A 12,701-nucleotide genomic window follows, 5' to 3' on the forward strand; every position below is an offset into this window, starting at 1 on the left:
AACAGGCGTGGGCATTATTTGAATAAAATATTTCGGTAATGATTATTTCGGGAATTTATCGAGTTACTTTGCCCGACGTTGACAAATTTATGAACGAAAGAAATTCTTATTTTTATCTCGTATTCCCGAGCTAATGTTTTCATGAATAATTCATTGGATAGTCTCTGACGCGGATATTCGAGGTCTGATTTAATAAACGTTTGTTTTTCGACTCCGAATGCAACTCGAATGTAAAATCACAAAAGCGAAAATGATAAAGTAGTGAATGTAATTGTTAATTTCTGTCTTGATTTCGAATTAGCCCGAGCCCTGGGACAGAGAGCCGGCTGCTCGTTTGCCGATACAAAACCGTGCCGAGACTGAGTCGTCCGTTTTCACGGGAAATACCGCAGTGCTGATTATCGTTGTGGAAGCATGGGACCTAAATAAAATTAATATCCCGCCCGTGGCCGTCGGGAACGATATCGCCGTTACCGGTCGGCAGTTTGTTTCCCTCGCTTCCGTCGTTTGTATAGGGTGTCTGGCAGAAATACGACGGTCAAATTTCATTTTTCATATACAGCTGTATAACCTTTTTAAGATTATTTAGTACTTTCAAGACTAAATTCATAATCTGCGAAATATGCACTTGCTTTTGAACGATCTATGTTCTATAATAGAAGATGATAGAAAACATGACTGAATATCTCACACCTGTGTTTCCAGTGGAATCGTTTCTTTGCAAAGTACATTTCTGATATCTCAGAATCTATTTTTCTAATTTTTTTATATCATTCGGTCAAATGTTCTATAATTTCTTTGTTTGTTTCATATGAACAAAATAATATCGATGGTTACTTTTTATGGTCGAATACGAATCGTATTCGTAATTTGCACGATCGTGCGGCAACAAAGGTGGTATAAAAATGTTCTCTGTTAGAGAATGATTTTTAAAGGAACGATTGTGATTTTGTGATTTACAATCAAAATTGCCGTGTCCATCGAAAAGTCACGAATTACAATTTCCAAAAACTATGAACCGATACTAAAGTGTTAATAGGTGTATACTACTCGATTTAAAAATAAGAAAAGGTAGGCAGTGCGATTTAAGAATCGAAACTCGACGGCGTCTTGCAAGTCGACCTTATGAAAATGAACTCTTATTCACCGTAGTGTTCGACGGTCAAGGGCCGTTTAATTAATGAAACTTTTCCGCGATAACGCGCCGTGCACGTTTACGCCGGACACCCCGTAGAATCCCCGGGGACTTTAACGCGCGAGCACGAACGATCGATGGAAAGGAGCGGGTCCTCGAAGGACCGGCTAGATCGTTAGAGGCTTCGGTGATCCGTGTTACCCTACCTTTCGCGCCTCCCGCCGCGCGAAAACGCACCAGGTGTTAATTAGCGAAACGTACGATGCGAGAGGGTAGAGTCGGAAAAAAAGTAGGAAAAAAAGGGGGGAGAGACGTGTCTGCCTCTGTGTGTGTGTATGTATGTATGTGTATGTATGCGTATGTACGCCTGTGTGTGGGTATGCGTGCGAGTGTGATACGTGTGGAGAGCAAAAGTGATTGTGGAGCCGTGCGTGCGTGCGTGCGCGCACGTGTGTGTCAGCTGCAGAGGAGGTGTGAGAGAGACGTGACGGATTGGTCTGCGCGGATTTTTCCCGCGTCTACATTTTTCTGCTGCCTTCTCGCGCTAAGTAACCGGTCTTGTACAGGTGAGTGGTCCGAGAGGGACGCTGCGTTTTCCGGGCTGCGAGCCGAACCGGACCGTTCGATGGAAGAGCGACGATCGGTTACGAGAAACGTCACAAGGTCTCCCGAGCGAGTTGGGGCCGAATTGGACCGATTCATCGTACGAATCTTCGATCGAACGACTGCTCGGCCGTGCGCGCGGCTTAAAAGTATCCTCGCGCGGGCAGAACTCCGGAAGAGGCGCCCCCACGTTTGCCGGGTTTGTTCGAACGATTTCCATGTCGGGCGAGCTCCCGTCGAATTCTGCCCGCGTCCGGTCGGAGGGAACATCATTCTCGCTCGTACATTACGAATCTTTCGGAACGTCTGCGCCTCTGTTCAACGGCGCATGGAAATTCGTTGAAATTTATTCGCCGAGTAATTGCGTTGCCAGTCGGCTCGCGCATCGGTGCCGCGAGTAAAAAGGACTCGATAAGCGACGAACAGGTTTGCGAGGAAGCCACGACCGACTCGCCGAAGCAGATGTTGTCGGCTGGAATGTAGGAACTCTCCTGTTTAGGCCTCGCAGCACGCTCTGCTGGTGTTTCATTAAACCGTTTTTCTTGCTCGATGCGCGACGGATACCGCGGCCGCAGGAAAAAACTTTACAGCGAGAACTGTCGAAAACTGATCCTCCTCATGGAATGTTAATTGCAGAGAATTCAACTTGCCGATCTACCCTGTAGATCTTTTTCATCTTCCTGATCGTGGAAGAGTAGATCGACTCGAATACAAATCTAGGATATAGGCACTTTCGTGCATTTATGCGTGGTATCGCATAGTCGATGCACCCTGTAGGATTCTACAGGAAAAATTAGAAACAAGAAATAACATTTTGTTCGAGAAAATGACTACTGTTCGATGAGTAAAACAAGCTGCCTGATCGTTGCTCGCCAGTTCTACTTTCTTCGAAGCACAGCGCACAGGATTCGAACAACAAAATATTATTTCGCTTGTTTTGTTGTTACTTCGTCACTTGTAGAATCAGTCTTTGTGCTACTATGTATACAACACCCTGTATATTCTGTTGAGATCACAGTAAATTCTCCCTAACTGACGCTCAGGTTTTGCACGAAAATGGACAATTCGGGAAGAGGAGATACGATTGTTCGAGTCTTGCGACTTGTTTTTATAGTTGTTGACAATCGGTAACTATAAAAACGAGCCGCAAGGCTCGAATAATCGTATCACTTCTTTCCAAATCGTTCATTTTTGTGTATAGTACGAGCGTCAATTAAGTAGAATTTACGGTACTTTTTAATTAGAGTAAACTTTGCAATTATAAAGGACATGTTTTTCGAATCTTGTTCTTCCAGCAAATTATTCTTCAAATGTTTGCTCATCTATTTGATTCGTAGTCACATCGCTGCTTGCTCTCTAAATCTGAAAGAGTGGTTTTTTTCTTCACCTCGTGTAGAGTAATTTGTGTATCGCTCGATTTCACGTGTTCCCTAGGAAAGTTTCATATATAAATAAAGTTTCATATATAAAGTTTCATAAATAAACATAACTAGCATCGACTCTCTATTAGAATGAATATTTTGCGATACGAATTGATTCTTTCGTGTGATATATGTCGATTCTCGAATGAATGACTACATGATCCAACTTATACTTGTCCAAGAAAAAATATGCTCAGAAGACTGTAAATCTTGATAATTATTTAAGAAACGACATTTCAAAAATGCAAATGAAAGCGTGACTCGAAAGTTGTATGGCACTATGATGATTTGATGTTTAACGCTTGTGTGTACAATCGGGTGCCCAGATACAGTAAATTCTCCTTAATTGACACTCAGATTGTACACAAAAATGGACAATTTTGGCCCGCTTTTATGGTTATTGACAATCAGTAACTATAAAAACGAGCCGTAAGGTTCGGATAATCGTATCTCCTCTTCCCAAATTTTCAATTTTCCTTTCCAAGCTGAGCGTCAATTAAGGAGAATTTACTGTATTCATCTCTATTTTTCTTTAGTAATTTCCAGCGATTCTTGACGAAATATCGCGAAACCAGACCGGATCCCGATGCTCTCTACACTTTTACGTCGATCAACGTTTCACGAACAAAAATTTACATAAAATATTTTAAAGAACTAAGCTCGAAATACTGTTCACATTTTGGTTGTACACAAAAGGTTTAAATTGGAAACCTTCCGGCACGCTTTCGATTATTCCATAAAAAAAAATCATTTATATCGGCGATCGCTTTTCCAGATTTAGAGAGCAGCGCCCTCGGTTTAATGGAGATTCGTGTTGCGATCGTAGCTCGCAAGTGCGGCCGGCGATCGGAAAGGGTGAAAGTGTCGCGGGCAGAAGCCGTCGGAGGCGCAGCTGCGCAGCCGATTGTAAATCACCGATGTTACAGATTCGTTACGTCTCTCGTGCGTGTGTGCCACGGCGTAGAGAAGCGGTTCATTAACGATCCGGAACATCTGAAATAAATGGCGAGAGCACGCGCGCGCGCGCGGCCCACCACGGACACTGGAATCAAAGTATTTCGGTGCTAGGGGACGACGGAAGTGGGGGAAGAGGGTACAAAAGTAGCCAGCAACCGCGTTACACCAAACCCAGAGCCAGATAAGAAGCACGAAAATCACCATTTGTTAGTAGGAGGTCTTGCAAATAGTACGTTCGCGTGTGTACAGGTGCGCAGAGACGAGCGAGAGAACGTGCTTGGTAATAGTTCGTTCGATACTCGTTTACCGAGTGCTTACCACGTCGAATCGTATCATTTCGTCAGAGTCATTTCTCGAGGTGTAAACGATCGGGCAGAACAAAAGGAGCAGAGAGAGACTGAGAGAAAATGAAAAATTTCAACTAATTTTGCGGATCGAAATGTGCCCCCCCCCCCAAATCGGCGAATTTATCAGCGCGCCAAATCCACGGGCGAAAAATGAGCAAACTCTATAATTGTCATTCGCCGTGATCCGTCATTTCCACTCGTTGCGCGCGGCCCGGGTCTAGTAATCTCTAAATCCGATAGAATCGGCCAACAATTGGCAATAAATTTTCACGGGAAACAGAACGCGGCGCGTACTTATCGTTTCATCTGCAACAGTTGCATCGATGTTTTATCATACACAAAACCGCGGTACGAGCACGTTTGATAATTTCTCCTCTCTTTTTGCCCCGTTCCCGCTCGTCCAACTCCATACAGCGGACCCCGTTCTCTCTCTCTCTCTCTCTCTCTTTCCCTCTCTCCCTCCGTGTGTTTCTCTCTCTCTTTGTGTCTCTCTTTCCCTCTCTTTCTCTCTCCCCTGTCACCCGGGCTTCCCCAACCCTCTCTGTCTGTCTCACTCTCTACGTCTTTTTAAATTCTCTTCGCAACGAACGCGCGATAGGGTCGAAAGTGTGGAACGGTTCGTTAAATGCCTTTTTAGCTCGTCCCGCTCCAGAGGCAGCGCGCTCCGAGGCGGCGAAGCGATTCCCGGTGACGTTAAAAAAGTGTTTCTGGCACGCGCCACATTTCGAGCGTTACGCACGGCGATTCGAAACGAACCTCCCTCGACTAGAAGGGTCGAAGACACCCACATCGCAATTTATCCTGCAACAGACTTGGGGTAACACAATTATCAAAAAGAAAAAAGACGAAGAACCAGGAAGATGAAAGGAGAGCGGCGGGCCCCGAAGACGAAGGGCGGCGCGCTCGAATTAGCATAGCTCCGGCGAGAAGAGGGTTAGAACGTTTAACTAGGCGCGCGGGGGCGTGAACGGAACCCTGCTGCGGTTTCTACGTGGATTCCATTCGAATCCGGAGAACTCGTCCGCCCGTGCGAACCTGTTCGAACGGGGAGTGCGACTGTTGCGGATTCAGCAAGATCGAATTTAGAGAAAGAGGTAGCGGCGTATCGATGGTGTTGCATTAGTCGGGAAGGAAGCAACCATTCCTCTCGATCTCGAGGACGATGATCGCGCGGAGAATGAGAAAACACGGGTCGCGGATGGAGGAATTCGCCCCGATAAAGGTGCAAGAACCTAGACGGCGAGATATCAACTGGAGAGGCAGGTCCGGGTTCTCGGAACCAGCAACAGAGAGCGGCGGGAAAGGGCGTGCGTTATTAATTCCAGTACCATTAATCATAGTTGCGTTACCGGCAGAAAGAAGCGATAGTAGAGAACGAGAGGTGTTCTGGTGGAGGGAGAAAAGATTAATACGCAGAGAGCTTTGCGAGAGGAGGAGAGCTAGTCAGCCATAGGTGGTGTATGTGTATATATATATGTGTATGTGAATGTGTGTGTGCGAGAGAGACAAAGAGCGAGAGAGAGAGAGAGAGAGAGAGACCTATTTCAGTAATTCGGTAAAACGGTATCCCGTTCGGTGTGCTCGGTTACTCGTCCCATACGCGCGCAGAAGAAGACAAACGGCTGTCTCGAGGACAGTTCAAAGAGGAAACTCGTTTCTCGGTTTGGTGTAGAAGCGGCTATCGGATACCTTGCTGGGCGGGATGCCTATTGTGGTTGCTAGGTGCCATCATGTGCATCTGGTGTGCCCCGACCGGCGACCTCAGCGACAAATTGTTCAGGTTCACGTTTATCGAAAGATTCGTATTGTTACAGGCGGCGGTCAGGTTGTTGTGATTGTTCGGCGGTGACGTGGTCGGTGTTGTACCCACATTGGAGGCGGTGTGCGGCGACAGTCCGGAGCTGTCGGTCGTCGGCGCCGACGGGTTCGACGAGGTGTTGTGCGAGACGAAGTCCTTGCCGCCGTTCGCCCCTCCCGCGCCGCCGCTGGTCCCGGAAGAGCCGCCGGAGCTTCCGGTGACCGTCTTCGAGCACCTCAGGCACTTCGGCAGCCACGAATGCCGGCGCACGAACTTCCTGTACTCCTTTCTCACCTGCAATTGAGAAACAGACCCACCCCCCGAACGAAACTATTTAACGGTGCGCAAAGAACCAAGGCAAGTGCGACGAACTGTATTTTTCTCTTTATCTTTTTTCTTTTTTTTCTTTTTTCTTTTTTTGCTTCGTTATCTCTGAGTCTGAGATGAGAGAAATCAAAAACGAAAAAAAAAATATATACAGACACACACACACACAAGTTCGGAACGTAAAGAGACGGTTCGTATGAAGCTTCTGTGCGGAGTTTATACAGAGAAATCAGAAAAAGAGCGGTGCATACTGGCGGTGGCAACCAAAACGATAATGGTCCTCGGTATGATAAAAGGCAACGAAACAGGATCGACGAACTGCAAATGAAAATCGTATGGGATCCCGGATTGATTATCGTTCGAATAAATGTGGGTGATAGGTTGGATTGCCACAGCACTTTATTCGAGACATCATTCTGTTGTCATCAGGTATTCGGCATTCGCCGAGATATCGTTCATACGAGATGGTAACATATGATCCCTGCTCGAGAGTGATCCTCTTACCTATGAATTATCTGCTACTTATAATAATATGAAGAATCCGCTCTTGATACACAGTGCATCGAATTCTTATGTTACAAGATGCTTGCCGCGTGATTATTAACGTACCATAATGCTTACGATAGAAACAGTTTTACAATCTTTATATAAAAAGCATCCGACTGTTCTCCGGTCGTGATCGTCTACACGCTTCCTGCAGTCCTGATTCGAATTATCACGGAGAACACGGTACAAGACGTTCGCGGGATTTACATGCGATAGTAGTATTTTATTCGTTTTCGGTGTGCGTAATTGTATCCGGTTCACATGTATCCGCTTCGAAAAGAATGATTCACGGTTTGCTCGACTCGAATGGACGCGCGGCGTGACAAGAGAGAGAGAAAGAGAGATACGACGATTCCGCGGTGTCACGGTTCAATTTAAAGTAAGGTTGATGTTTGGACCCCGACGTATTCCCTTACCTTCTCGTTCTGAACGCAATGGAACACAAAGATAAACAGCCCCTGCAGACTATTCAATATGGTGAAGATGTACGCCATCACGACGGACTCTTGGTTCAAGTAGAGCAGCCCGAACGTCCAGGTGAGTCCCAGCAGAAAAACCAGGACGATCGCACCTCTCAGCCATGCCCTGGTTCGAGAATAAACATCAATTAGTCACACTGAAATCACGTTACCGCGGGGTCGTTTCTGCGGCGATGCTTAAAGGAGCGTGAATGAAACGTGAATGTCCGTGGACCGAATGAGTTGCCGTCACTTGCAAAAACTGTTCGGCCAAACGAATCGACCGTTCGCTCGATCGCAAACAGAACATTTTCAGGCAATCTCGGTATCGATCGGGAAACCGTTCCGATCCGTTCATCACGGTGATACGCGGACATACAAAATATTGCGAACACTTTCGTTATATTCGTCCGAAGTTCGTAGAATATTATCGGTCGCTTTGAATGTGCACAACGATTCTTCGCGAAGCGGCGACCACGATCGAGCAGTTTTCGCAAACGGCGGCCGAGTAGAACGAAAAATGGGTAGAAGGGGTCGCAGGAATGGAATCCGCGAGTCACGTGGCGTCGGGGCTAACGTGCCGAATGATCGATGACGGTGTGACTTTAATTCTAATAATTCCAATGCTACGTTTGTCACGTTCCTTATCGAAATGGAGCGGCGAGAACACGGAAGATTATCAGAACGGTGTTATGCACCGAAGTGCACGCAACGCTTCGACCGAGCTGCGAGAGACGCTAACGTGTGCTAATGTCGTTCGTTTTTACACGTGTGCCGGTGTGTCGGCGGGCACGTTCCCACCGAAGACATTAGCATCGTTAATGTCTCCCTCGGTTGTGACACTGGAAGCGGTCGGAGTCCTGTAAGCATCGCACACACGTTCTCTTTCGTTACCGTATTTCTTTTCGGTTTCGTCAGGAAATCGTTTCTCGCTTTCCTTTGATCCTTTTCTTTGTTCTTTTCTTTTCTTTTTTTTTTGGCACGTTCGACTAGGGAGTGTGGCGGGGGGAGGGTTTCGTTTCGAAGAAAACGATCGCGATCTGGGAGCACGGGGAACGTAACGGGAGGCATAGGTGTTCTTACGTCTAATCTCGCGTACTCTAACTACTCTGAAATCAGGCGTGTTACACCCGAAACTAAGGATAAATTACGGCATGCGATCGAATCGTCGTGTGTACTCAGAGGAAAGGCAAACGGCGTGACGCGTAACCAAGGAGCGGGCGAATAATCTATCGATCGGACGGCGCCGTTGTGTGTCCTCTCTGTCAAGCGTTACCACGAAGACACCTCCGCACCCAGCAAAGCAACGGTAATTGCAATGTTACTCGGCTCAGGCACGTTCTCATACACATACACACAGACCGCGGGGGTGGATAGAGCACAGGTGGGAAACGATAATTGCGATTCCAGTGAGTAGCACGATCGATCCGGTAATCGTTCAACGATTCTGCGTGTGTTCGTCACGACGAGACTGCTACTATCTACATTCTACATTCACAGTGTACAAATCGAGAAAACGATCGTTAGCTCGAACGACAAAACACAAAGAAACAAAAAAAGAATATAGGTACACAGTGACAATTGGCGTGTGTGCGTGTCTGGCTGTTTGCATACGAACGAAAGAAACAGGATGAGAAAATCGCGGGCATAAAAGTGTCGTGTACACGCGTGAGATTATGTGTGTGTGTGTGTGTGTTTGTTTGTGCGCGCGCGTGCGCGTATGTGTTTCAGTTAATGACGATTAATGATGAATGAAAGGTGAGTAATAATAAATAATGGTAAATATCTTACAAGTGCGCTTGCAATTTGTTGGGAAGAGCATTCTCTTCCTTTCCACTACCAACCAACCACGCCATGCAGAAGAATGTAGAACAGTGTAGACAGAAGTGGGTAGAAGATTTAATACAAAAATGAAACAAGACAGCAACGTTAGGTGATTGTTCCGGCACCATTAATTAAATGATTATTTTTCTTTTCTTTTCTTTCTTTCTCTTTTTTTCCTCTTTAAAAAAAAAAACAAAAACAAACAACAACAACAACAACAACATGAGACTTATCTGTTCGCTATGATGCAACACTCGATTCGTATTACTACCAGCGGCGTGCAGTTTCTAAGTGCATCGTCGTTTAAGAGAGAAATTCGATAGCAAACGCGCCGATGAAACGCGGGGACGAAGAAGCAGCCTCGTTAATAATTCGAGTCGAGCGTGCAAGAGAAAATTGAACTACCATCACCGATATTTTCAGCACGGAGATTGACCAAGTTAATATACCGTGTCGTAATTACTGTATCTCCTCGATTCGACGTAGCTTCGTTCGCTTGAGGGCGCGAATCGTCGTCTGCTTGTTCGTTTTGTCGCGGCGTTTGATCGATTGATCGCGGATCAACGGGTGTCGTCGAGAATCATCGATATACATGCATATGTACACACAGACACACGCGCGCGCGCACGTATATATATATACGCGCGTGGGTGTATACAGATATATGTACATACGTATCGCGATCAAATACCTATGAGATTTACAGCAATACAAGTGGTGTGTCGAACGAACGAAATCTGCGGTCATTCCAACACAGGTACTCAACAGAGACAAAAAGGAAACGAAAAAACTCAGCATGGCCGCCAAAATGATGCGTGACAGTAAAGATCCACTTTTCGGGGAAGATCTCTTTAAGCAAGTAAAGCTTGCGAACGTGAACCGAAAGCACCAAACAAACACTTCGTTTATCTACTCGACGAGAGGATATCATATCTCGAACGTGTTTACGGACGGACTCTGATCGATCACTTTATATAAATATATGTATATATATATAGATATAGAATATATGTATATACATATATACAGATTCGCTGTTACGGATTTACGACGAGCCACTCGGAGTTGCTCGGCTTACCTTGCACTGGCCAGTCGGGAGTGCTCCTTGCTCTTCATCGCGACTGTCGTGTTCGCGTGCCGGCACATCATGTAAATCGCCATCGACAGGAATACCAAGTTCGCCTGATAAGACAACGTCGGAATATTAACAACTATTCTCGGCGCTAACGAGCCAGCCGCTTCCAACTGCAATGCGCTGTGATATTGCTCGGAATAATCGAGGCGCCACGTGCTCCTATCTGCCGCTAATCGATGTCAGACCTCGCACGATTAAATTCCGACAATCAGTAATTGTCCACCCCGTTTGATTCTCGAGAAATTTAACCGAATTTTCGCGACTGCCCGGAAAGAAATTTAGCGCAGAAGCTTGTCTGCTAACGTCGGCATAAAATTTGCATAGAAAAATAATCGCGGAAACGCAAAATCACAATGGAGAAAATCCTTCGTTCCAACGGAGTGGTGTGAATCGATAGAACGTTACGTGAAAATAAAACAAGACTTGGGAATACAAATAAAAAATGCGCGATTTCAAAGTGCCATCACATCGCGAAGGATTCTTCTGCAGAAACAAGTCGAGATCCTTCCAAATGCAATGACGTATCTTTTTCACAGCTTTGCGAATGTTTAAACATGTTCGAGCGAGGTTTGAACCGTGCGCGTCACCGTTAACCAACCCCGCGGACTATTTATAATTCTCGAAGGGAAGTTGGATTTATTTCGAGCAATATATTTAAAGACACGTTGCGCAGAGAAAGCAGACCAGGCTCGGATAATTGCTGCAGATACTTACCAATATAACGAGTATCACAGGCCCAACGAAGCTGAAGATGAAGTAGTTATCCGCTCGCAGCCAGCAGTACCGATCGGTCCCGTAGCTGAGAGGATCGATTATACAAGAAATAGCCACGACGAGCAACGGAGCACCGTAGGCGACCAGATAGTACCAGCGGAGTCTCGATTTTTCCGCCTCGAAGACCTCGATCAGCATCACGTATAATTGGAATCCTGGTGAAAGTGGGATACATGTCAGTCAATCGTTCGTCTTCGCCGAGAAAATGATTTGCCGCGGAGATCTAGCACTACCTTCGAGGAACATCCAGGCGAATGCGCACAGGAAGAAGAAATGTAGCAATCCGGCAACGATACCGCAGATAATTCTCTGATTCGTTTGGCCGATTCCGCAAACGAATAAAATTTCCGCGATCAGCAAGCACACGCAGAGGTTCTTGTGGATGGTCGTTCTGTCGGACTGCAAACAACACAAAAACCACATTTGACGAGGGTTCATTTTCTCTTCTATGTTAGACTATGTTCATATGCAATGCTATTATAATTTGTTATTTAAACATTAAATGTTTAAGGAGTCAACTCGAAGTATTCTCAGAAATGTATTATATATAATAGCTTAATATCCGCCATATTCGAGTGCAAAGGTTCGATAGTTGTTGATGGTTACCTTCAGTCCGCGAAATAATTGGAAAGTCAGAATAGCGAGGACCAGGCAAACAACAGAGATGATGCAGCCGATGTAAGTGATGATCTGCAAGGCGACCTGATGAGCGATGTCGAGCCTTATCGCGTGAACGTCCATGAGAACGGCGAAGTTCGTCAGGTGGTTGCACTCGCAGACAGTGTGCGTCTCGTTGGTTTTGCGTATTTGACAGCCCTCCTCCGACCAAGCGCTGAAAAATGATAAGTAATTCAGTGGAAGCTCGAGAAACGGTAGATCAGCCTGTGTAAAAGCATTTGCCGGCAAATAACTCGGAAATAGTTCCGGAGGATCGTCTCGATAGCTCGGAGATTACCTGAGAATGTAGTCCCAGAAGACGCAAGTCGGATTGGTGACGTTCTCAATGGACAAATGCTTGAAATAGACCCTAACCGGCTCGCTGAGCTGTATGTGCCTCCCTTTGCCCAAAGACGCGGAGATCACTTTGCTGTTGAGAAGCCTGGTCGTGTTCCTTTTCGGCAGCGGTTGCTGGTCCTCGTTCATCACCAGCGACGATACCTCGGCTTGCGGCTGCAAGATCTCCTCGAGTCTGTCAAAGGCCATGAAGACCAACCGGACAATGCCACCCGCGCTGTTCTCCAGCAAAGCGCCCCTGGTCAGCTCCACTCGATCGTTTGACGCTGTCCACCTCTGCTGGGCTGCCTCCGTCGGAAACACTTCCAATTCGTCGCCGATGTTCCTGGCATCCAGCACGCGCACCTCCATCACTATTCAAC

At 46.3% G+C, this 12,701-nt stretch overlaps 1 protein-coding gene across 7 annotated transcripts in view; it reads right to left on the reverse strand.

Moving 5' to 3' along the window:
* LOC143260755 (latrophilin Cirl) overlaps window positions 1–12,701 on the reverse strand; it is a 676,923-nt gene that overhangs the window by 10,142 nt on the left and 654,080 nt on the right. For 4 of the 7 annotated variants that reach the window (XM_076527309.1, XM_076527312.1, XM_076527308.1 and 1 more), the window contains 8 exons: window positions 12,281–12,692; window positions 11,932–12,157; window positions 11,559–11,724; window positions 11,266–11,480; window positions 10,495–10,598; window positions 9,384–9,428; window positions 7,551–7,719; window positions 6,334–6,555 (listed from right to left, as the gene is read on the reverse strand). In XM_076527309.1, coding sequence (XP_076383424.1) covers window positions 6,334–6,555; window positions 7,551–7,719; window positions 9,384–9,428; window positions 10,495–10,598; window positions 11,266–11,480; window positions 11,559–11,724; window positions 11,932–12,157; window positions 12,281–12,692 — 1,559 coding nt within the window. Of the gene's footprint in view, window positions 1–6,152; window positions 6,556–7,550; window positions 7,720–9,383; window positions 9,429–10,494; window positions 10,599–11,265; window positions 11,481–11,558; window positions 11,725–11,931; window positions 12,158–12,280; window positions 12,693–12,701 lie in introns of all 7 variants that reach the window. The other 3 variants (XM_076527314.1, XM_076527311.1, XM_076527313.1) reach the window with 3 other exon arrangements.

Source organism: Megalopta genalis, chromosome 19, assembly GCF_051020955.1.
Source record: "Megalopta genalis isolate 19385.01 chromosome 19, iyMegGena1_principal, whole genome shotgun sequence".
NCBI classification, from domain to species: Eukaryota; Metazoa; Arthropoda; class Insecta; order Hymenoptera; family Halictidae; genus Megalopta; species Megalopta genalis.